The sequence below is a fragment of the Eucyclogobius newberryi genome, unplaced genomic scaffold (genome assembly GCF_026437365.1).
Source record: "Eucyclogobius newberryi isolate DKJ021-1_F unplaced genomic scaffold, fEucNew1.0.hap1 SCAF_11, whole genome shotgun sequence".
NCBI lineage: Eukaryota > Metazoa > Chordata > Actinopteri > Gobiiformes > Gobiidae > Eucyclogobius > Eucyclogobius newberryi.
This window is the reverse complement of record NW_027315735.1, coordinates 32,487,276-32,509,045: the sequence shown is the minus strand read 5'-3', so window position 1 is coordinate 32,509,045 and position 21,770 is coordinate 32,487,276. Positions and strand designations below refer to the sequence as shown.

At 44.5% G+C, this 21,770-nt stretch overlaps 2 protein-coding genes across 17 annotated transcripts in view; both read left to right on the top strand.

The window, feature by feature from the left end:
* The window catches only part of slmapa (sarcolemma associated protein a), a 42,910-nt gene extending 32,366 nt beyond the window's left edge, over window positions 1-10,544 (top strand). For 3 of the 15 annotated variants that reach the window (XM_072439960.1, XM_072439959.1, XM_072439957.1), the window contains 6 exons: window positions 601-701; window positions 1,115-1,313; window positions 1,614-1,731; window positions 3,164-3,335; window positions 4,779-4,913; window positions 9,887-10,357. In XM_072439960.1, the coding sequence (XP_072296061.1) occupies window positions 601-701; window positions 1,115-1,313; window positions 1,614-1,731; window positions 3,164-3,335; window positions 4,779-4,913; window positions 9,887-9,982 (821 nt within the window). In that variant the 3' untranslated portion in view covers window positions 9,983-10,357. Of the gene's footprint in view, window positions 1-600; window positions 702-1,114; window positions 1,314-1,613; window positions 1,732-3,163; window positions 3,336-4,778; window positions 4,914-5,798; window positions 5,887-9,886 lie in introns of all 15 variants that reach the window. The other 12 variants (XM_072439958.1, XM_072439955.1, XM_072439954.1 and 9 more) reach the window with 10 other exon arrangements.
* Window positions 10,545-16,590: 6,046 nt separating this feature from the next.
* Window positions 16,591-21,770, top strand: part of flnba (filamin B a) — a 96,686-nt gene continuing 91,506 nt past the window's right edge. Inside the window, exon 1 of one of the 2 annotated variants that reach the window (XM_072439917.1) lies at window positions 16,591-16,932. In XM_072439917.1, the coding sequence (XP_072296018.1) occupies window positions 16,641-16,932 (292 nt within the window). In that variant the 5' untranslated portion in view covers window positions 16,591-16,640. The remainder of the gene's footprint in view (window positions 16,933-21,770) is intronic. The other variant, XM_072439916.1, reaches the window with a different exon arrangement.

The following is a 21,770-nucleotide window of genomic DNA, read 5'->3' as shown; positions in this document are numbered from 1 at the left end:
CTGCTGTGGGGTGTGGCCCAAATGCATCTGTGGTTATAGTTATTAAACACTGTCCTGTTCTATTTGTAGAGGTTTCAAGTGTCGAAAATCTGATGTTAATCAATTCTGATACTAGTATCAAACCTACATACTCAAATATGCAAAAAATGACACAAACGGGACGCAGTTGGACCTTCCGAACAGTTTTAGAACGAGCTCACGCTTTACCAGAACCACAGTCCACATGCTAACATAAAGAAAGTACTACCTTATTCTTTAGTGTTGAAAGTTGCATTCTATTGTCCAAAAAGAGCATTTTTTGTAAATATTATGGTATCAAAATCTAGTTTGAAAGGTTATAATTGTGACAACCCTGGTTTGTTTGAGGTGATGTATAATTAAAACTGTTGTTAAAGCAGTATTGCAAAATACTATTTTCAGTGATCTAAATTCTTACACATGGTGTTCAAAACAGGAATTAGTCTGAAACTATAAATAAGACCTACTTTAAAATGAATGAGTGAAATAATCTTCATCTTAAATGTGGACAGTAGCTAATGTGTGAGTCAATAAATGTTTTGTTTTCATGGTGTGATCTGTTTGTGTTCATGTGTGGTGCAGGTCAGTTGTTGAAGCTTCAGGGCGACATGGAGGCTCTGAGAGAACAGAGGGAGAGCACCATCTGCAGCACCAGAGAGGAGCTGTACTCTGCTCAGGAGGAGGTAACGCCTCAGGCACAGAGCAGGCCACGCCACTGTCCAGGCTTTATTTATGTACACCAGACCATTTGTGTCAGAGGGTTTTCACTGCTCTGCAAAATCTTGGAAGAGATTTAGTGAAGTAGCAATAGAAGTAGTAGTATTAGTATTAGTAGTCAAATAAGTAATGATAGTAGTTTGCTTGGCAGCTTTATTTCTGTAGCAGACCAGACAGAATCATTTGAATAGTAGTTTTGTGTTAACTGTAGTGGTAATGGCTACAGTGTTTCCCATTGATGGATGAGACTCTGGTGCCCCCCATAGTCTAAAAACAAGCTAAACTGGTGTGACAACAAGTCGCCCGTGTCACCATAGTTCAGATGGTAACAGCACTACCTGATCTGTACCATGTCTAAACTCTTTTGGTTTGGTCTCAGATCCTGGTCCTTCGTCACGCGCTGGACTCGGCCTCATCGGAGAGAGAGCGGGAGATCTCCGCCCTTCAGTCCGACCTTCTGTCCGTGCGCTCGGAGCTGGAGCTGTGGAGGGGCACGGCCTCAAAGTACGAGCAGGAGATCAGCCGCCTGCAAGAGGCCTTCAGTCAGCAGCAGACCAGCACCCACAGCCAAATACAAGGTACAGACCAGCACCCACAGCCAAATACAAGGTACAGACCAGCACCCACAGCCACATACAAGGTACAGACCAGCACCCACAGCCACATACAAGGTACAGACCAGCACCCACGGCCAAATACAAGGTACAGACCAGCACCCACGGCCAAATACAAGGTACAGACCAGCACCCACAGCCAAATACAAGGTACAGACCAGCACCCACAGCCAAATACAAGCTATAGACCAGCACCCAAAAGTATAAAAGTTGTAATAATGACCAGCCCCTCTCTCTGTGTTTGTGATGTTTGTTTGTGTACAGCGGAGTGTGTGTCGTTGCAGCAGAAGTGTGTAAGTTTGCAGCAGGACTGTGACACGCTCAGAACTGAACGCACCACTCTGACCGACAGACTGCGCCACCTGGAGGATGAGCTCAGCAGGTACATCCAGAGTCTTCTGCATGTCATGTTTAAGATTTGTGGTTTATTTCTGTGTTTACTGAATAAATATTTATATACATATATTTATATATATATTTTTACATTTATTTTTATATTTATTTTTATATTTATTTATATATTTATTTTTATATTTATTTATTTTTATTTTCATTATTATTGTTATTTTCATTTTTATTTGTTTTATTTTTATTACTATTTTTATTATTATTTTTATTATTATTATTTTTATTGTTATTTTTATTATTATTTTTATTATTGTTGTTATTATTATTGTTATTATTGTGGCTATTTTAGAAGCAAAATTAAGTGATTTAAACATTGATCGTTATATCATAAAGTTTTGTCTCACAATAATGGAATACTAAACGATCATGACATGCCGAGCACAAACTAATCACAAACTCAAAACATTTTCAATCTCACATTCATTCTTTATTCGGTGAATTTAAATACACTGCACAAATGTTTCGTCCTTTTAGTTTTTAGAACACCTTAAATTCAGTTGGAAATCAGAGTGAAGAGAAGGAGACACATGATTGACAGCTGTCAGAGCCAATCAGAGACCTCAGCTGAAAACGGGACAGGCCTCTTCAGACAGACAGAACGTCACTAAATATTTGGTCCATTTCAGCAGAAATCAAACCTCCAACAAACTGGAGACTGCTAATGTAGCACCGGCTTTCCTTTACACTCTATCTGTTGTTTTAACATTTATATTCTCTACAAGGGAACCATGGGAACCAATCTACTTCCAATTATACATTTACTCATCAGATTATTTGTTCCTTATTTGACCATATGTAGCTATATTTGCTATTTGAATTATTTACACTTTAGTTATCACTTAATCTGGTCATTGTATTGCAATGTGTGAGTCCTCGTGGAAGTCCAAGAACCACAATGGTCATAAAGTTAGTTGTCCATTGAGGCACATTCAATACTCAAATGTATATTTTGGCGGGCTGCAACAATTAACTAATCGTGACTAGTCGGTTATAAAAATAATTTACATTCTGATGATCGGAATCATTACTGACGATACAGACAAAGACACTGCAAATATGAAATCAAAACGTTAAAAAAGAATACACTAATCAAAAATACACGTTATTTGTAAATATTATCGATCTAGAAGCCTTTAGTCGCCATATTTCTACTTTATTTGGTTGATAATATTTAAAAAGTCTCGATGTACAACAGCAATAATCGTTTGACAAGTCGACTGCTAAAACATTTGTTAGTTGAAGCTCTAAGGTTCAGTTGTTCGAGCGCATGTTAGAGCTGCTTCTTTAAACTCCTTCTATCCTGGCACGTCGTCATCATCATCATCATCATCATCATACATCGTTATTACTAAATAGTTGTGAAAGTTTATAAAGCTGGTGTGGATGGTCTCTCTGCTGTGTCCCAGCTCCAGGCAGCAGAGCCAGGTCCTGAGCAGCAGTCTGGAGTCTCTGGAGAAGCGCGAGGAGGTTCTTCAGGACAAGCTGGGCTCTTTAGAAAACCAGCACCTGCAGGACGCCAGCCGCCTGAGGACGCAGCTCCACCAGGCCCAGGAGCGCACCAGCACGCTCCAGAGAGAGGTGTGTGCAACAGACTACAAAAAATCCATAATAGAGAAGAAAAAAACATATATAAGTCGCACTGGAGTATAAGTCGCACCAGCCAAAAAATGCATAATAGAGAAGGAAAAAACATATAAGTCGCACTGGTGTATAAGTCGCACCAGCAAAAAAATGCATAATGGAGAAGGAAAAAAACGCACTGGAGTATAAGTCGCATTTTTGAGGCAGAATTAATTTATAAAATCCAAGACCAAGAACAGACATTTAATCTTGAAATGCCATTTAAAATAATAACAGATGAGAGAACATGGTGAATAGGTGTACGTATGCTAACGCTAACACCTTCAGCTACATGACGTATGCTAACGCTAACACCTTCAGCTACATGACGTATGCTAACGCTAACACCTTCAGCTACATGACGTATGCTAACGCTAACACCTTCAGCTACATGAGGCACAGACAGAACTGTGGTAAGTGTCTGGTATGTTAACGTAACATATGAACAGTTATTCAGATAACTATAGCATAAAGAACATGCTAACAAGTTTACCAAAGCATCAGTTTTACCCCAAATCACTAAATCCATTGAATTCTTCTTCCTCTGTGTCACTTCTAAACAACTCCACAAACTCCAGAGGTAGAGGAAGTGCAGATTCTTCTTCTGCGTCACTTAGAGCCTAGAGCGCCCTCTGGTGGTTGTCAGTGTGAAAATAACGAATAATATCATATATAAGTCGCTCTGGAGTATAAGTCGCACCCCGGGCAAAACTATAAAATAAAGGTGTGACTTGTAGTCCGGAAAATATGGTATATCTGGTTTTTACAGTGACAATGACACATTCTCACTGATTTGAATGAGTCTTTACATCAATAATAAGCAACAACTTTCATTTCCAGGATAGAAATGTCAGTTTGTCTGCATTACAAAATATGGCCTTAAATATGTAATTGAACTTACCATAACTGTCAGAATCAGAAAAGGTTAATTGCCATTGTTGATGAAACGTAAAACAATGAACAAAGTTAAAACCTCTATAAAGTCAGAAAGAAAAAGCAATTTTAATCTGCTACAGGATAAAATAAAACATGGGCTATAAGATATGTACACAAACACATGATGAGTACAATATGTTATGCATCTGTAGATGAAGTTAAACTAAGTATTTGTCCAGTAAAATCTACAAATCGGGATTTTGCCTTCTTCATAAATGCGGTCAATCGTAATCTCCTTTTGAATAAACAAATAACGTAAAAGACAAAGTTAAATGTGTTTTAAACCAGGCTCTGATGTCACGTGTCCGAAACACTTTGATTTCTCATGTGGTTTGACATTCTGAGATGAATCCTTTAAAATCACTTTCTTCTTCTTCACTTTTAGAATGTTTTTGTTTGCAAAATATTTAAAGGGTCTAAACGTTCATCCCGCCCTTGCTGTGTTCTTGTTGTTGTTGTTGTTAGTACGAGGACACGCAGTCGCAGCTGTCGGACCTGCGTCAGAGATACGAGCGGACGGAGAAGGAGAAGCTGAACATCCACCAGGAGCTGGAGCAGTGCAGGAGCAGCCTGAAGCTCCTGCAGGACAAGAGCACTTCTGTGAGTCACACTGTCCCAGCGCTTCCACCAGAGCAGATGACAACTTCTGTTATTTCAGCACCAGCAACATTTTCTCTCTACGCTTTTCATTTGAGATGTTTTGATTCTATTATTTAACCAACAATGTAATCATGACAAGTCTCCATTTGATTTCTTTTTTTATACAAAGTTGAAACCCACTAATCAAATGATACATTTTAATTTTGATATAAATCATGAATTGTTTATGCTATAATTGTCTTTGTCCATGTGGCTCATGTAAGACATTATTAGAACTGGACACAGCGAAGAGCAGGACTGAACGTGGGCCGAGCGTGACTAGACTCGACCAGACTCGATCCGGGCCAGACTGAACCAGACTAGACCAGACTAGACCTGGACTGGACTGGACTGGACTGAACCGACCTGAACTGGACTGAACCAGACTAGACCTGGACCCGGACTGAACCAGACTAGACCTGAATCGGACTGAACTGGACTGAACCAGGCTAGACCTGAGCCGGACTGAACCAGACTAGACCTGAACCGGACTGAACTAGACTAGATCTGGACCGGACTGAACCAGACTAGACCTGGACCGGACTGAACCAGACTAGACCTGGACCGGATTGAACCAGACTAGACCTGGACCGGATTGAACCAGACTAGACCTGGACCGGACTGAACTGCACTGAACCAGACTAGACCTGAAGCCGGTCTGAACCAGACTAGGCCTTTACCCGGACTGAACCAGACTAGACCTGAACCTGAACTTGGACCGGACTCCAAACCCTGTGTCCAGTTGTGATAATGGTTCCAGGCTGGTCTGGGCCGTGTCCCGCGCTGACGCTCTCATGGTTTGTGCTGATTTCAGTTGATTTTTGCCCTGATTTGTCCCTCTCTTAGCCGTCCCTGCTACAGCCCGTCCCAGCCGTGCTCATGGGCCTGGTGCTGGCTGTGGTGTACTGGTGTTTCGGACACTTGTGGTAGAAAGGTATCCGCTGTGACTGTTGTGTGTCTGTGTGTGTCTGTGTGTGTATGTGTGTGTATGTGTGTGTGTCTGTGTGTGTGTGTGTGTGTGTGTGTGTGTGTGAAGAGGGGGAGGAGCCACCGTCCTGGAGCAAGGTGGATTCTGGGTCAAAAATACTTCTGAATTTAAACAAAACGACAACGCAAAGCCAAACATTTATAGTAACGAACAAATGTGCGTGAATTAACGGCAGATTCACAAATTAAACTCTTTATTCAGTTTTATCTTTTATTTTAAACTAGGGGGTTATAAAAAGCATGAGAAAATATAACATTTGATCGCGACAAGTCCTTGAAAACAACAAAAAAAGTATTATATTTTGAAGTATTACAGGCTTAATTTTTGTATTTGTGATCAAACTGAAGACACATGTTGTTTTCTGATTAAAGTGATCACACATCTGTCATCAGTTACGCTTTATAAATATGCTTTTTGTATCCAACGCAGCTTAATCTATTAATATTAGTGTTTTAGAAGAACCTCTTTTCTTCAAACTGTTTATTTCTAATCTATTTTGTTTTGGCCCTTGATGTTTCTATTAAATTTGACATTTAAAAAGGTCTTTAAAAGTCTTAAAAGTCACCAAACCTGGAGCTATTCTAAAAAAAATAAAGAGGCAGAATGTATGAGTTTAGTTGTGTTTAGTCTCGGTGCCGTGACCCTGACTTATCGTGCTCGAACACAAACTCAAAGACTTGTTTTTAATCAAATGTAGATATGGTGCAATAACAGAGCGGCTTCTTGAATCCGAGGACACGTTCTGACCCCGAGTCCGCCTCCTCCAGCTCGCGTCGCCTCCCCTTTTCTCCCGCGCTCTGTGTTTCCATCTCCTCCATGTCTGTCTGTGTCACGGGCCGTCGCAGGTGATGGGTCTCAGCGTGCCGCGCCCCTCTGCCCCGCCCCTCTGCCGCGCCCGTCACGTTTCCGCTCAGAACCGGGCTCGCACACGTGTTTAGGTCGCTCCGGGACACTTCACACCGTCACGTTTTACCCGCTTTGTTTCGACCGAGGAAAGGTTCGCCAGCAGCTGAAGCACTTGGTTTGAATTTATCCAGACTTCGCTGTGATTGGTTGAATCCAGCCGTCACTCACGCAAGAAAAGAGAAAGAACGAGACCCGCCTTTCCTAAACTTGACCTAAACGTACACAGCGATGTCACGATATCAGATTGTAGTGTTGGGATGAAATATCACGAGTTCAGTTCCTCTGTGAGCAGCTTTATGAAGTCAATTGTAACAGAATAAAATTCACTTATAAACGATGTGGAAGTTAACGCAGACGGCGAGATTTAAAAGCCGTTTATGTTTTTACCTTTTGAACCAAAATTCCTTCTTTTTTAGTTTGTACAATTATTAGTGCGACCTCAATAATCACGATTATCGATTAAACCGAACGATCTCTACATCGCTAAATGGTCTGTCACAACAAACATAAAATACTAATAAAATAATATAATAATAATAAATAATAACTATATATATTTTAATTCACGGGACTAAATTCTGTCAGTTTGAGGTGAAATAAATGATAGTTTGTTCTGTTACGAGGATGTTTGAGAGGAGGAACTGAAACTCAATATAATCATCATCAGCGGTGGAAGAAGTACTCTGTTTTATTCAGTAAAAGTACACATACTTGTGCGAAAGGTTACTCAAGTAAAAGTATTTCACACGGCTGTTTAACTCATTTTAACGTGTTAAATGTGGTGATTTTGGTTAAATTGCCGATCTTTGTCAATTTGAAACGGTTTCTTCATTTTTGTAGTGAATTTTATTTGTATTTTTGGCTTGCTCAAAGCTGCTTAACATATAATACAATGATACTTTAATAAATACTTTTCAGTCCAAAATGAAGAGCGACGTGTACAGATACTTGGTGAAGTAAAAGTATCAAGCGTAAACACGAGTACTTTGACGTCACTTTCCACCGCTGAAGATCCCGTCTTTGCAAAACGAGATTAAAATCCTCAGCGTCCTCACTCTTTATCACGTTATAATATAAAAATATTTAAACTAAAGTATTGAAGTATTCCTGAGAAGATAATGACACAAAGATAAACATTACTTTTGACACTTTTCCACACGAAAGTACAACGCGTTTCCTCAGATTCCTTTAAAAAGCCAGACTTCCATCTCCTTCATTTGTCTTTTTGTCCGTTTCTTTTGCACGACATTTTCTGCTGGTTTCATGTCGTTTTGTCGTTTTTGTACTTTTCAGCTTTGTTTTCATCGTGGGTCTGAACTCTTTTCTTCACCTTCAGCCGTTTGTTCTTCTCATTTCCACTGCTTTTTGTGCCCGTTTTCCACCCCTTTCCGCCGATTTGGGGGAAAGTCGTCCGTTTTCTTGCGCATGGCTCGTTCTGTCTTTGCCGTTGTTTTTGTCCGTTTTATGCGTAAAGCCTCTTTCGTTGCCTAAAGTTTGCACCGTTTCATTTCCATTATTTTGCTCTTTGAGTTCTTGTACGTAGCAGCTTTTTTGAATCATTAAGCTGAGTCGGCTTTTTGCCCAAATTACAAACTTTTGGAAATGGAAATGTGTCTTGAAGTGAAGCGTTGTGAACTCCATGGGAACAAAGGGGCTTCGTCTGACTTTAAGACCCTGTCCACAAGGTCACGATCTATAATATACTAAAGACCGTATCCCAGCGTATCCCAGTTTACTGCGACGACGTGGCCCAGAAAGTACAAATCGACCGATACGTTTGTGTTTATTTTTCGTTGCCGAATCGTGTAGAATGAGAAAAACGGACAGGACGATAGTGATATAGTTGTTCGACTAGATGATTTGCCCAAACAAAATGGCGCAAAAAAAAAAGAAGCAAATATTGGCACGATATATCGGCTACCAATTTGACATCTCAATCATGATTTCATGAATAAGAGAATTAGATAAGTGATTTTTGTGTGTGTGTTTTGTATATTCCTTCAAACCGCACTTTCACTGCCACGTCGAAGACCCAAACTCTGCGTCGACGATCTGAAACCACCAAGTCCTGTTTCCGTCACACGATTAGATTTGCAGTTCAGGTTTCAATTGTAGAAGTCGACGTCTGTAGTACCAACGGCTCAACTAGCAATAGCATTCTAAGTATTAACATGATTGACATCAGCGTTATTGACATTAGCGTTATTGACGTTAGCGTTATTGGCATTAGCGTTATTGGCGTTAGCGTTATTGACGTTAGCGTTATTGACGTTAGCGTTATTGACGTTAGCGTTATTTGCATTGGCGTTATTTGCATTGGCGTTATTTGCATTGGCGTTATTTGCATTGGTGTTGACGTTAGCGTTATTGACGTTAGCGTTATTGACGTTAGCGTTATTGACGTTAGCGTTATTGACGTTAGCGTTATTGGCGTTAGCGTTATTGACATTAGCGTTGACGTTAGCGTTATTTGCATTGGCGTTATTTGCATTGGCGTTATTTGCATTGGCGTTATTTGCATTGGCGTTATTTGCATTGGTGTTGACGTTAGCGTTATTGACATTAGCGTTATTGGCATTAGCGTTATTGGCGTTAGCGTTATTGACATTAGCGTTGACGTTAGCGTTATTTGCATTGGCGTTATTAGCATTGGCGTTATTTGCATTGGCGTTGACGTTAGCGTTATTGACATTAGCGTCATTGACATTAGCGTTATTGACATTAGCGTTATTGACATTAGCGTTATTGACATTAGCGTTATTTGCATTAGCGTTATTTGCATTAGCGTTATTTGCATTAGATTTGTAACGAATCAGCTCATTGGACAGATATCGCACTGTGGACACGGTCTGTGCTCGACTTTCCGACTCCGCCTCCCGGGTCTGCCCTCGACTTTCCGACTCCTTCTCCCGGGTCTGCCCTCGACTTTCCGACTCCGCCTCCCGGGTCTGCCCTCGACTTTCCGACTCCGCCTCCCTGAGCGTCCCGCATCTAACCACCTCTTTTTTTGTCTTCTGTCTCCGTGCCTTTTTTCTCGCAGAGCGGCTGGAGCCCCTGGATGCCGGTCGTCGCAGTGATGGTCGCCGTGACAGCCGCCATTCTCTACCCCAACCTCTCCAAGAGCAGCGCCGCCTAGGGACCGGAGGGCGGAACTACAGCAAAACGTCTCAAACCGCAAAAAAAAAAGAAAATCATGGCTATGAATGGTGACGTCCGGCGCTGCGGAGAGCTTTACCTGTAAAAAGTCTAATTGTACATAATTGTAGAGGGATATAAGGTTGTGGTTTGTTCGGAGGAGCAGATTTTTGTTGTTTTGTTTTTTTTGCGTTTAATTGACTTTTGTTTGAATTCCGGGCTCTCTCGCTCTGGTGGGGGCTTCCTGGGTTCGTCTCACTGCTGAATTATTCAACCAGCGCCACAAATGTTTCTCTAAACGGCCGAAAATGACACGGTTATGTTTGGAAATCGATGCTTTCCAACGGCCCAAATTGCGCAGCGTGATATTCTTCGTAGTGATAAAAAGGTTTTTGCGATTTTTGTACTGTAACTCGACTGCCACGAAACACGAATACATTTGTGTATGAAAGCGTTTTTAACCGGCCAAATTGACAAAATTGGCACAAAATATTCTGCAGAAATCTGAAGCATTCCAGTCTTTCTTTAAAAAAAATTGAAAAAAAAAAGTGTTTAAAAAAACCCAAAAACATTGCAAATTTAAAGAAGTACGCCAAGGTTTATCAGTTTCTTCCCAAAAAATTATGAACAAAAATTTAAAAAAAGGATTTATATGAATGTTTTGTAAAATAAATCCGACATTTTTTTACAGAAATGCAACAATCTGGTTTCGTTTTGTGCAGTGAGGCTTTTATTTTTTTACAAACGACACATTAGACAAACTTCTATTTAATTTTGCTCATAAAACTGTAAATAAATTGACACATTTTAACGAAAAAGCCACGACGTCACAAGCGTTTGGAAAGCATTGATTTTTGTTGCCGCTCCGTTTCTCGTTTCTGGTCGTTTTTTTGTTTTTTTTGGGGGGGCGGGGCTAAGACTTGAAGCCAAATTAACAAATGAATGCGTAAATAATAATAAAAGGTTTGATTTTTTTTTATTTTCCTGCTTTATTTTTGTATTTTGCGCAGCGAGAAAGGGTGGAAGTGCCTCTCGTGGAACTAACACCGGACAAGAATCACCTTTTTCTGAATGACGTTTTTTTGTTTTTTTCCACCAAACGGTGGTCGCAGAGACGCAACAAGATCAGACGCCGGGTTTTTCATCACTAAAAATCAACAAAAATAATTTAAAACGGTGCGACAATGTACGAGGTTTATTACAATCTCAAGATGTTATTTTCAGGACCATTTCCGCTGCTAAAAACACACTTTAATAAACACTTTTTTCATTTGTATTTGGTTTAGGAAATGAACATCGATGCCATTTTGTCATTTCTTACAGTTGAAGTTTAATTCATCAAATTATTATTCATAGATTTCATTTTGCACATGTATTTAGAGATTTTTTTAAAAACTCCAGTATTTTTGGTACATATTTTATCCAGTAGTGCAACGATTAATCAAGTCATTTCACCTTTCAAAATAAGAAAAGTTAAAAATAAGTCTTTGTATTTGGATAATTATTAAACATTTTTACACAAGACCTTTTATAACAAAGACTGCAGCATTTTTCATCAACAGCACACATTATAATGTCATTTTTAAAGCCTTTAGTCACTATATTTCAATCTTTATTTGGTTAAAAACAATAGAAATAATGCTTTGACTATTTGACTACTAAAATAATGTTTGCAGCTCTTTTCACACACATTTGCTTCTCTAATTTGGAGTAAACTCAGAAAAAGACTTCAGTTCGAACACAAGATTCATTATAATTTTTTTACATCGTCACAAACTGTCGAGAGCAAAGTATTTGTCCCACACAGAAGTAATATGAATACTTTTCAAACCTAAATGGTAATAAAGAGAGAGCTGTGCGTCTGGTCGAGCCGCGTCTCTCGACCCGTTGCCACGCCGTTGCCATGCCGACGCCACGCCGTTTCCACGCCGTCTCCGTCACTGAACGTCGCACACTTTGTCCGTGTAAAAAAAAAAAAAAAAAAGCTAATAAATCTCGCGTCTTGTCGTCTTCGTGTCCTGAAGAATTTAAACTACGAACAAATATAAGAGGAACACTACAGAGAATTGTACCATAGGTGTAATGAGCGAAAGCGTGTCTAGATTATTTTGTTTAGAGCAGAGTATTCTAAAGAGAGGAAGATGTGTGAAGATGTGTTTGGAATAAAAGTGTAGCAAGCTGACCCACCAGCACGCCTCACGAGTGGTTATTCTACTGCAAAGTACTGTAGTTACACGTACTACACTCAGTACTTCAGCAGGTTGTGTACTTTCTACGCCACTGTGTTTGTTTGTTTGTTTGTTTGTTTGTTTGAACCGGACTGTAAAGTAAAGTACTTTTCACATAGATTTTGAGTTCCAGAAATAAAAATGTAATTGTAAAGTAAGTTATTCTGTCCATTTTTGTTTTGACCATAATTCTGCTCAATTCTGTATCAATATAACTAAATTTGATGTTTTAAAGGTTCTAATGATATAATCTGTGTGAAATGGAGCTTTACTTGTGTTACTGGATGTTTTTCCCGTTACTGAACTTTTACAAAAAACATAAGAAAAGCAGGATATTTGCCATAATCTCTTCACTCTTTTGATGGTATTTTAGCAGTAGTATGTGTAAATGCGGAAGGAAAAGTAAAAACGTGTTCCTCCAATGAAAGTACAAGTACTTCTGATACTGTTGAACAACCTGAACCTGAAACAAACTGAAAACCACACATTTGTCGTGAGCAAACTTAAGTTCTTACGTCTGGACTTTCCCCCAAAATGTGAGACGATCCTGTAACTGCAGCCAATCAGAGACGAGTTAAAGCCTGTCCCAGACCAAGACCAAGACTCAGCCCTGTCCCAGACCAAGACTCAGCCCAAGACCCAGACTCAGACCTGTCCCAGACCAAGACTCAGCCCTGTCCCAGACTCAGACCAAGACCCAGACTCAGACCTGTCCCAGACCAAGACCAAGACTCAGCCCTGTCCCAGACCAAGACTCAGCCCTGTCCCAGACCAAGACTCAGCCCTGTCCCAGACCAAGACTCAGACCAAGACCCAGACTCAGACCTGTCCCAGACCAAGACCAAGACTCAGCCCTGTCCCAGACCAAGACTCAGCCCTGTCCCAGACCAAGACTCAGCCCTGTCCCAGACCAAGACAGCCCTGTCCCAGACTCAGACCAAGACCCAGACCTGTCCCAGACCTGTCCCAGACCAAGACTCAGCCCTGTCCCAGACCAAGACTCAGCCCTGTCCCAGACCAAGACTCAGCCCTGTCCTAGACCAAGACTCAGCCCTGTCCCAGACCAAGACAGCCCTGTCCCAGACCAAGACCAAGACTCAGACCTGTCCCAGACCAAGACTCAGCCCAAGACCCAGACTCAGACCTGTCCCAGACCAAGACTCAGCCCTGTCCCAGACTCAGACCAAGACCCAGACTCAGACCTGTCCCAGACCAAGACCAAGACTCAGCCCTGTCCCAGACCAAGACTCAGACCAAGACCCAGACTCAGCCCTGTCCCAGACCAAGACTCAGACCAAGACCCAGACTCAGACCTGTCCCAGACCAAGACCAAGACTCAGCCCTGTCCCAGACCAAGACTCAGCCCTGTCCCAGACCAAGACTCAGCCCTGTCCCAGACCAAGACAGCCCTGTCCCAGACTCAGACCAAGACCCAGACCTGTCCCAGACCAAGACTCAGCCCTGTCCCAGACCAAGACTCAGCCCTGTCCCAGACCAAGACTCAGCCCTGTCCTAGACCAAGACTCAGCCCTGTCCCAGACCAAGACAGCCCTGTCCCAGACTCAGACCAAGACCGAGACCTGTCCCAGACCAAGACTCAGCCCTGTCCCAGACCAAGACTCAGCCCTGTCCCAGACCAAGACTCAGCCCTGTCCCAGACCAAGACTCAGCCCTGTCCTAGACCAAGACTCAGCCCTGTCCTAGACCAAGACTCAGCCCTGTCCCAGACCAAGACAGCCCTGTCCCAGACTCAGACCAAGACCCAGACCTGTCCCAGACCTGTCCCAGACCAAGACCAAGACTCAGACCTGTCCCAGACCAAGACCCAGACTCAGACCTGTCCCAGACCAAGACCAAGACTCAGACCTGTCCCAGACCAAGACCCAGACTCAGACCTGTCCCAGACCTAGACTCGGACCTGTCCCAGACCAAGACTCAGTCCTGTCCCAGACCAAGACTCAGTCCTGTCCCAGACTCAGTCCTGTCCCAGACTCAGACCAAGACCCAGACTCAGACCAAGACCCAGACTCAGACCCAGACTCAGACCTGTCCCAGACCAAGACCCAGACTCAGACCTGTCCCAGACCCAGACTCGGACCTGTCCTAGACCAAGACTCAGACCTGTCCCAGACCAAGACTCAGACTCAGACCTGACCAAGACCCAGACTCGGACCTGTCCCAGACCAAGACCCAGACTCGGACCTGTCCCAGACCAAGACTCAGACCCGCACCTGTCCCAGACCTGTCCTGTCCTGCGCTGGAGACGTTAGCGCAGCCCTCAGGAATCAGGACTCAGTAATAATGTTGTTGTGATGTGTAAATGAGAGGCTGATTCACGTCTGAGTCACAAGTGAAGGAGACGGAGAGACGAGCGTGTGAATGAGCTCATCCAAATCTAACCACTCAAACCAAACAGCCCAAAACTCTACTGTACTGTACTGTACTGTACTGTACTCTCAAGTAGAAGTACAAAGAACTCACTAGTACTTATGAGTCTGGACATCACTTATTTATCATTAGAAGTGACTGTAACGGCAAAAACATGAAATAATGCACTAAACCTGATACTTTCAAAGAAGACACCCACACAAAAGAGAATCATATTAGTTGTGAGTAAAACAGTAAAAGTACTGTTACGCGGTCAAATATATGAAGTAGGAGTAGAATAATGTGACTGAAAACTGCGCTGAAGTTAATTTATTTTAATATTTTGTCATAGTTCTCTTCAATGCTATATTTGTGCCGACTAAACTAAACAAAAACGAAATCAAAAGTAATCTTAATGACAAAAACTTTAACTAAAATATAATTTTGGAGTAAAAGTACTGATATTTACGTAAAATCATAAAGAATAAACATAAATACTGCATTTCCATGGGTTTAAGAATGACTTTAGCTATAAACAATTTAAAGCTAAAAATATCTTTTGAACGGGGGAAAAAGTCCCCCAAACCCGGAAGCTGACGCGCATGAATCTCCTGTGAACAAGTCCTGGTCCAATCAGAGAAACATGCATGAAAATAACATTTGTTTTTCTGTAAAGTTTTCATCATAAGCTTCAAAAAGGCATAAATAACTTTTCTTAACCTTTCTATTCTTCTGAAACTCTGGACGGGTCATGTGACGGACCCAAAACAAACTTGTGCGCGTTTGTTCTCCCCGTCACCATGGAAACGCCCTGACACCGGAAGAGACGAGGCCGCGGCGCGTTCACGGACCTGGAAAACCATAACGATCCTAAAAGAAACGACAAGAAAGTCAAGTTGAGAAAAATAAAAACGTTTGAAACTTGAACACAGCTAAAAAAAAACATGTCCTCACGTTAGATATGCTAATGAGTGTTTTAATTACATTCATTAGAGGTAGAATAAGTCGTCAGCTGTATCATATGTATCAATGCAATTACTGCACAATATATTGCAAAGTTATCAATGTTGCAACACGGTCCAACGCAATAATTGATGAATAAATATTGCAATAACATCCGGACAGATTTGAGGTCTGACAGAAATGTACTGTTTTTGTTTGTAATAAAAACATGGAAAAATGTTAATTTTATTCATTTTTATTTTATTCCTTTTCTCAGTCTTAATTAGCGTTGATTTAGTCTTGGTTTTAGTATTTTTTTCATTTTTTTTTTGTACAGATTGACAAATGCAAGGAACACATTTGAATGTAACTAAAAAGTATATTTAAATATCGCTTTGCCTTCGATATATTGCCGTTTTCAACAGCCACACGTGTCACAATATAAATTTAATATATTTTAATCAAATAAAAAAAAAAAATCGTATTTGTATACAATCAATATTTTACTAGATTCAATGTAAATAAATAAATGAATAAATTCTATGTAAAAAAAAAAATCTATGCAAAAAAAAAAATCGGAATAAAAACACAAAAGGACCTTCAAAATAATTCGACAAAATGATAAACACAGTGAAGTGACTTTAAAAAAAGAAAAAAAAGCTTCTTGAAGTTCTTTTTTTGAATCTTTTATGACGCGCTGTGGCCGTTTGACCAACAGGTGGCGTCCAGCGCCGCGTTCAGGTGACGTCCCGTCTTTATTCTTTCCCTTTATTACCTGAAGCTCGCACTTTCCCAGGTTCCGTGAAGGCGGCAGCGCGAGGGCAGAGTTTGTGGAGTTTGACCGAGTCCGTTCAAAGCAACGAAACTCACACGCGACACGCACCGAGCACCGAGCACCGAGCACAAAGGACCGCGAGACAGGACCGACTCCCGGGAGGAACCGAGACGGCACCGGGCCAAACGGAGGAAGAACCGGGCCAAACAGACACGGAACCGGAGCCAAACAGACACGGAACCGGGCGAAACAGACGGAACCGGAGCCACACAGACAAGGAACCGGGCCAAACTGAGAAAGAACCGGGGCCAAACCGACACGGGGCCGGAGCCAAAGCACCAGCCCAGATGCCCGTCACGGAGAAGGACCTGGCGGACGACGCGCCGTGGAAGAAGATCCAGCAGAACACGTTCACGCGCTGGATCAACGAGCACCTGAAATGCGTGAACAAGCGCGTGGCGGACCTGCAGCTGGACCTCGGGGACGGGCTGCGGCTCGTGGCGCTGCTCGAGGTCCTGAGCCAGAAGCAGATGTACCGCAAGTACCACGCGCGCCCCACGTTCCGCCAGATGAAGCTGGAGAACGTGTCCGTGGCGCTGGAGTTCCTCGAGCGCGAGAGCATCAAGCTGGTGTCGATAGGTCAGTCACGCGTCCACTCATGTCCACTCATGTCATGTCCACTCATGTCAGGTCCACTCATGTCATGTCCACTCATGTCAGGTCCACTCATGTCAGGTCCACTCATGTCAGGTCCACTCATGTCAGGTCCACTCATGTCCACTCATGTCATGTCCACTCATGTCATGTCCACTCATGTCAGGTCCACTCATGTCCACTCATGTCCACTCATGTCCACTCATGTCATCTCATGTCATGTCCACTCATGTCAGGTCCACTCATGTCCACTCATGTCCACTCATGTCAGGTCCACTCATGTCAGGTCCACTCATGTCAGGTCCACCCATGTCCACTCATGTCATGTCCACTCATGTCATGTCCACTCATGTCATGTCCACTCATGTCAGGTCCACTCATGTCAGGTCCACTCATGTCCACTCATGTCAGGTCCACTCATGTCCACTCATGTCATGTCCATTCATGTCCACTCATGTCATGTCCACCTATGTCATGTCCACTCATGTCCACGTCCACTCATGTCATGTCCACCCATGTCATGTCCACCCATGTCATGTCCACTCATGTCCACTCATGTCATGTCCACCCATGTCATGTCCACTCATGTCCACTCATGTCATGTCCACTCATGTCATGTCCACTCATGTCATGTCCACTCATGTCAGTTCCACTCATGTCAGTTCCACTCATGTCAGGTCCACTCATGTCCACTCATGTCATGTCCACTCATGTCATGTCCACTCATGTCATGTCCACTCATGTCAGGTCCACTCATGTCCACTCATGTCCACTCATGTCATGTCCACTCATGTCAGGTCCACTCATGTCCACTCATGTCCACTCATGTCAGGTCCACTCATGTCAGGTCCACTCATGTCAGGTCCACTCATGTCCACTCATGTCAGGTCCACTCATGTCCACTCATGTCATGTCCATTCATGTCCACTCATGTCATGTCCACCCATGTCATGTCCACTCATGTCCACTCATGTCATGTCCACTCATGTCATGTCCACTCATGTCATGTCCACCCATGTCATGTCCACTCATGTCAGGTCCACTCAGGTCAGGTCATGTCCACTCAGGTCATGTCCACTCAGGTCAGGTCCACTCATGTCAGGTCCACTCAGGTCAGGTCCACTCATGTCATGTCAGGTCCACTCATGTCATGTCAGGTCCACTCATGTCAGGTCCACTCATGTCATGTCCACTCATGTCATGTCCACTCAGGTCAGGTCCACTCATGTCAGGTCCACTCATGTCAGGTCCACTCATGTCAGGTCCACTCAGGTCAGGTCCACTCATGTCAGGTCCACTCATGTCATGTCCACTCAGGTCATGTCAGGTCCACTCATGTCATGTCAGGTCCACTCATGTCAGGTCAGGTCCACTCATGTCATGTCCACTCAGGTCAGGTCCACTCATGTCAGGTCCACTCAGGTCAGGTCCACTCATGTCAGGTCCACTCATGTCAGGTCCACTCATGTCAGGTCCACTCATGTCATGTCAGATCCACTCATGTCATGTCAGATCCACTCATGTCATGTCAGGTCCACTCAGGTCAGGTCCACTCAGGTCAGGTCCACTTATGTCAGGTCCACTCATGTCAGGTCAGGTCCACTCATGTCAGGTCCACTCATGTCAGGTCCACTCATGTCAGGTCAGGTCCACTCATGTCAGGTCAGGTCCACTCATGTCATGTCCACTCAGGTCAGGTCCACTCAGGTCAGGTCCACTCATGTCAGGTCCACTCATGTCATGTCAGGTCCACTCATGTCAGGTCAGGTCCACTCATGTCAGGTCAGGTCCACTCATGTCATGTCCACTCAGGTCAGGTCCACTCATGTCAGGTCCACTCAGGTCAGGTCCACTCAGGTCAGGTCCACTCATGTCAGGTCCACTCATGTCAGGTCCACTCAGGTCAGGTCCACTCATGTCAGGTCCACTCATGTCAGGTCCACTCATGTCAGGTCCACTCATGTCATGTCAGATCCACTCATGTCATGTTAGGTCCACTCAGGTCAGGTCCACTCATGTCAGGTCCACTCATGTCAGGTCAGGTCCACTCAGGTCAGGTCCACTCATGTCATGTCAGGTCCACTCAGGTCATGTCATGTCCACTCAAACCTCTGTAAATGTGTGAGATACTTCTGACATCATCGTTGCACTAGTTCTTGTAATGATTTAAAACTGAATATCTGTTGTATTCGTCTCTTTAACGATGAAAACGTCCTCCACATGTTGCGTAAAGCGGAGGCTGAGATCAGGTGTAACTCGCTGACCACTGCAGACATGAGCGGTCAGGGATTGTACGCTCATTATTATTCCTGATTTGAAGGTTTTTGATAAATAATTAAAAAACAACAACCGCGAGATGCTCATTGTTTATCTCGGTGCGTCCCAACCAGGGGTGTGTGGACCGCAGGGCGTTCTTTCAAAGGCGGAATTGAGGAACCTTAATTCTTTCTTTGATCTTTAAGAACGTTTTGGAGGAATTGGGACGTTGATGGCGTTAAAACAAGAAAATACAAAGTATTAATTGATGTTTCCTTCTCTGTCGTGACTAGTTGACGATAAAAAAATAACCGTAGTCGTATTTTGGTAAAAGTAAATGTCATCTGGACTGTACAGACTGTAAAACGCTTAACAAAGACAACAGCATTATTAAATAAACTGTCAAAACACTGGACATCGGACCTGGATTGTTCTGGTCCAAACGTGGGACGTGTTCGGTTCTTCTGACTGGCCCATTGTCCTGCTTGAGATTTTAAGGATTTATTTGCAACAGCAGCAGAAAGTGAGCTACCTGAAGCTTTGTGGGTGAATCAAGAGTTAATCTGACATTTTACACTTTTTTTTTTGAATACTGCTGTGGTTTGGGCCAGATACTGAAGTTTTGAGAGCTTTGATGCCCTTTTGTTTCTTTTACCGCAGTCTGTGGGCCGCAGTCTATGGGCTGCAGCCTGTGGGCCGCAGCCTGTGGGCCGCAGCCTGTGGGCCGCAGCCTGTGGGCCGCAATCTGTGGGCCGCAATCTGTGGGCCTCGGGTCCGTGGGCCTCGGGTCCGTGGGCTTCGGGTCTGTGGGCCGCGTGTCCGCGGGCCGTGGGGTCTGCGGGCTATGGGGTCTGTGGGCCGTGGGCCTTAATTCTTGGGCCGTGGGGTGTGTGCGCCGTGGGTGTGTGGGCCGTGGGTGTGTGGGCCGCGGGTCTGTGGGCCGCGGGTCTGTGGGCGCAGTCTGTGGGCGCAGTCTGTGGGCGCAGTCTGTGGGCCGCAGTCTGTGGGCCGCAGTCTGTGGGCTTCAGGTCCGTGGGCTTCGGGTCCGTGGGCCTCGGGTCCGTGGGCCGCGTGTCCTTGGGCCGTGGGGTGTGTGGGCCGTGGGGCTGTGGGCCGTGGGGCTGTTCGCCGTGGGGTCTGCGGGCCGTGGGCCTTAGTCCTTGGGCCGTGGGGTGTGTGGGCCGTGGGGCTGTGGGCCGTGGGGCTGTGGGCCGTGGGGCTGTGGGCCGTGGGGTTGTGGGCCGTGGGGCTGTGGGAAAGAGTTAAACTGCAGTAACTTTGTGATTACAGTGAATAAAGTATCAATTAAAACTGAGGTGGAGCTCACACAATGTGATGTGTCCAAATGTTTCCAAAATACAACTGAAGCTTAAACCAGGAAGAGTTTGTGCCACTGCTCACAGTCCTGGTCCAGTCCTGGTCCAGTCCTGGTCTAGTCCTGGTCTAGTCCTGGTCTAGTCCTGGTCCAGTCCTGGTCTATCCTGGTCTAGTCCTGGTCTATCCTGGTCTAGTCCTGGTCTAGTCCTGGTCTAGTCCTGGTCTAGTCCTGGTCTAGTCCTGGTCTAGTCCTGGTCTAGTCCTGGTCTAGTCCTGGTCCAGTCCTGGTCCAGTCCTGGTCTAGTCCTGGTCTAGTCCTGGTCTAGTCCTGGTCTAGTCCTGGTCCAGTCCTGGTCCAGTCCTGGTCTAGTCCTGGTCTAGTCCTGGTCTAGTCCTGGTCTAGTCCTGGTCTAGTCCTGGTCTATCCTGGTCTATCCTGGTCTATCCTGGTCTAGTCCTGGTCTATCCTGGTCTAGTCCTGGTCTAGTCCTGGTCTAGTCCTGGTCTAGTCCTGGTCCAGTCCTGGTCTAGTCCTGGTCTAGTCCTGGTCTAGTCCTGGTCCAGTCCTGGTCTAGTCCTGGTCCAGTCCTGGTCTAGTCCTGGTCCAGTCCTGGTCTAGTCCTGGTCCAGTCCTGGTCTACCCTGGTCTAGTCCTGGTCTAGTCCTGGTCTAGTCCTGGTCCAGTCCTGGTCCAGTCCTGGTCCAGTCCTGGTCTACCCTGGTCTAGTCCTGGTCTAGTCCTGGTCTAGTCCTGGTCTAGTCCTGGTCCAGTCCTGGTCCAGTCCTGGTCTAGTCCTGGTCAAGTCCTGGTCTAGTCCTGGTCTAGTCCTGGTCTAGTCCTGGTCCAGTCCTGGTCTAGTCCTGGTCCAGTCCTGGTCTACCCTGGTCTAGTCCTGGTCCAGTCCTGGTCTACCCTGGTCTAGTCCTGGTCTAGTCCTGGTCTAGTCCTGGTCTAGTCCTGGTCCAGTCCTGGTCCAGTCCTGGTCCAGTCCTGGTCTAGTCCTGGTCCAGTCCTGGTCTAGTCCTGGTCTAGTCCTGGTCCAGTCCTGGTCCAGTCCTGGTCCAGTCCTGGTCTAGTCCTGGTCTAGTCCTGGTCTAGTCCTGGTCCAGTCCTGGTCTAGTCCTGGTCCAGTCCTGGTCTACCCTGGTCTAGTCCTGGTCTAGTCCTGGTCCAGTCCTGGTCCAGTCCTGGTCCAGTCCTGGTCCAGTCCTGGTCTAGTCCTGGTCTAGTCCTGGTCTAGTCCTGGTCC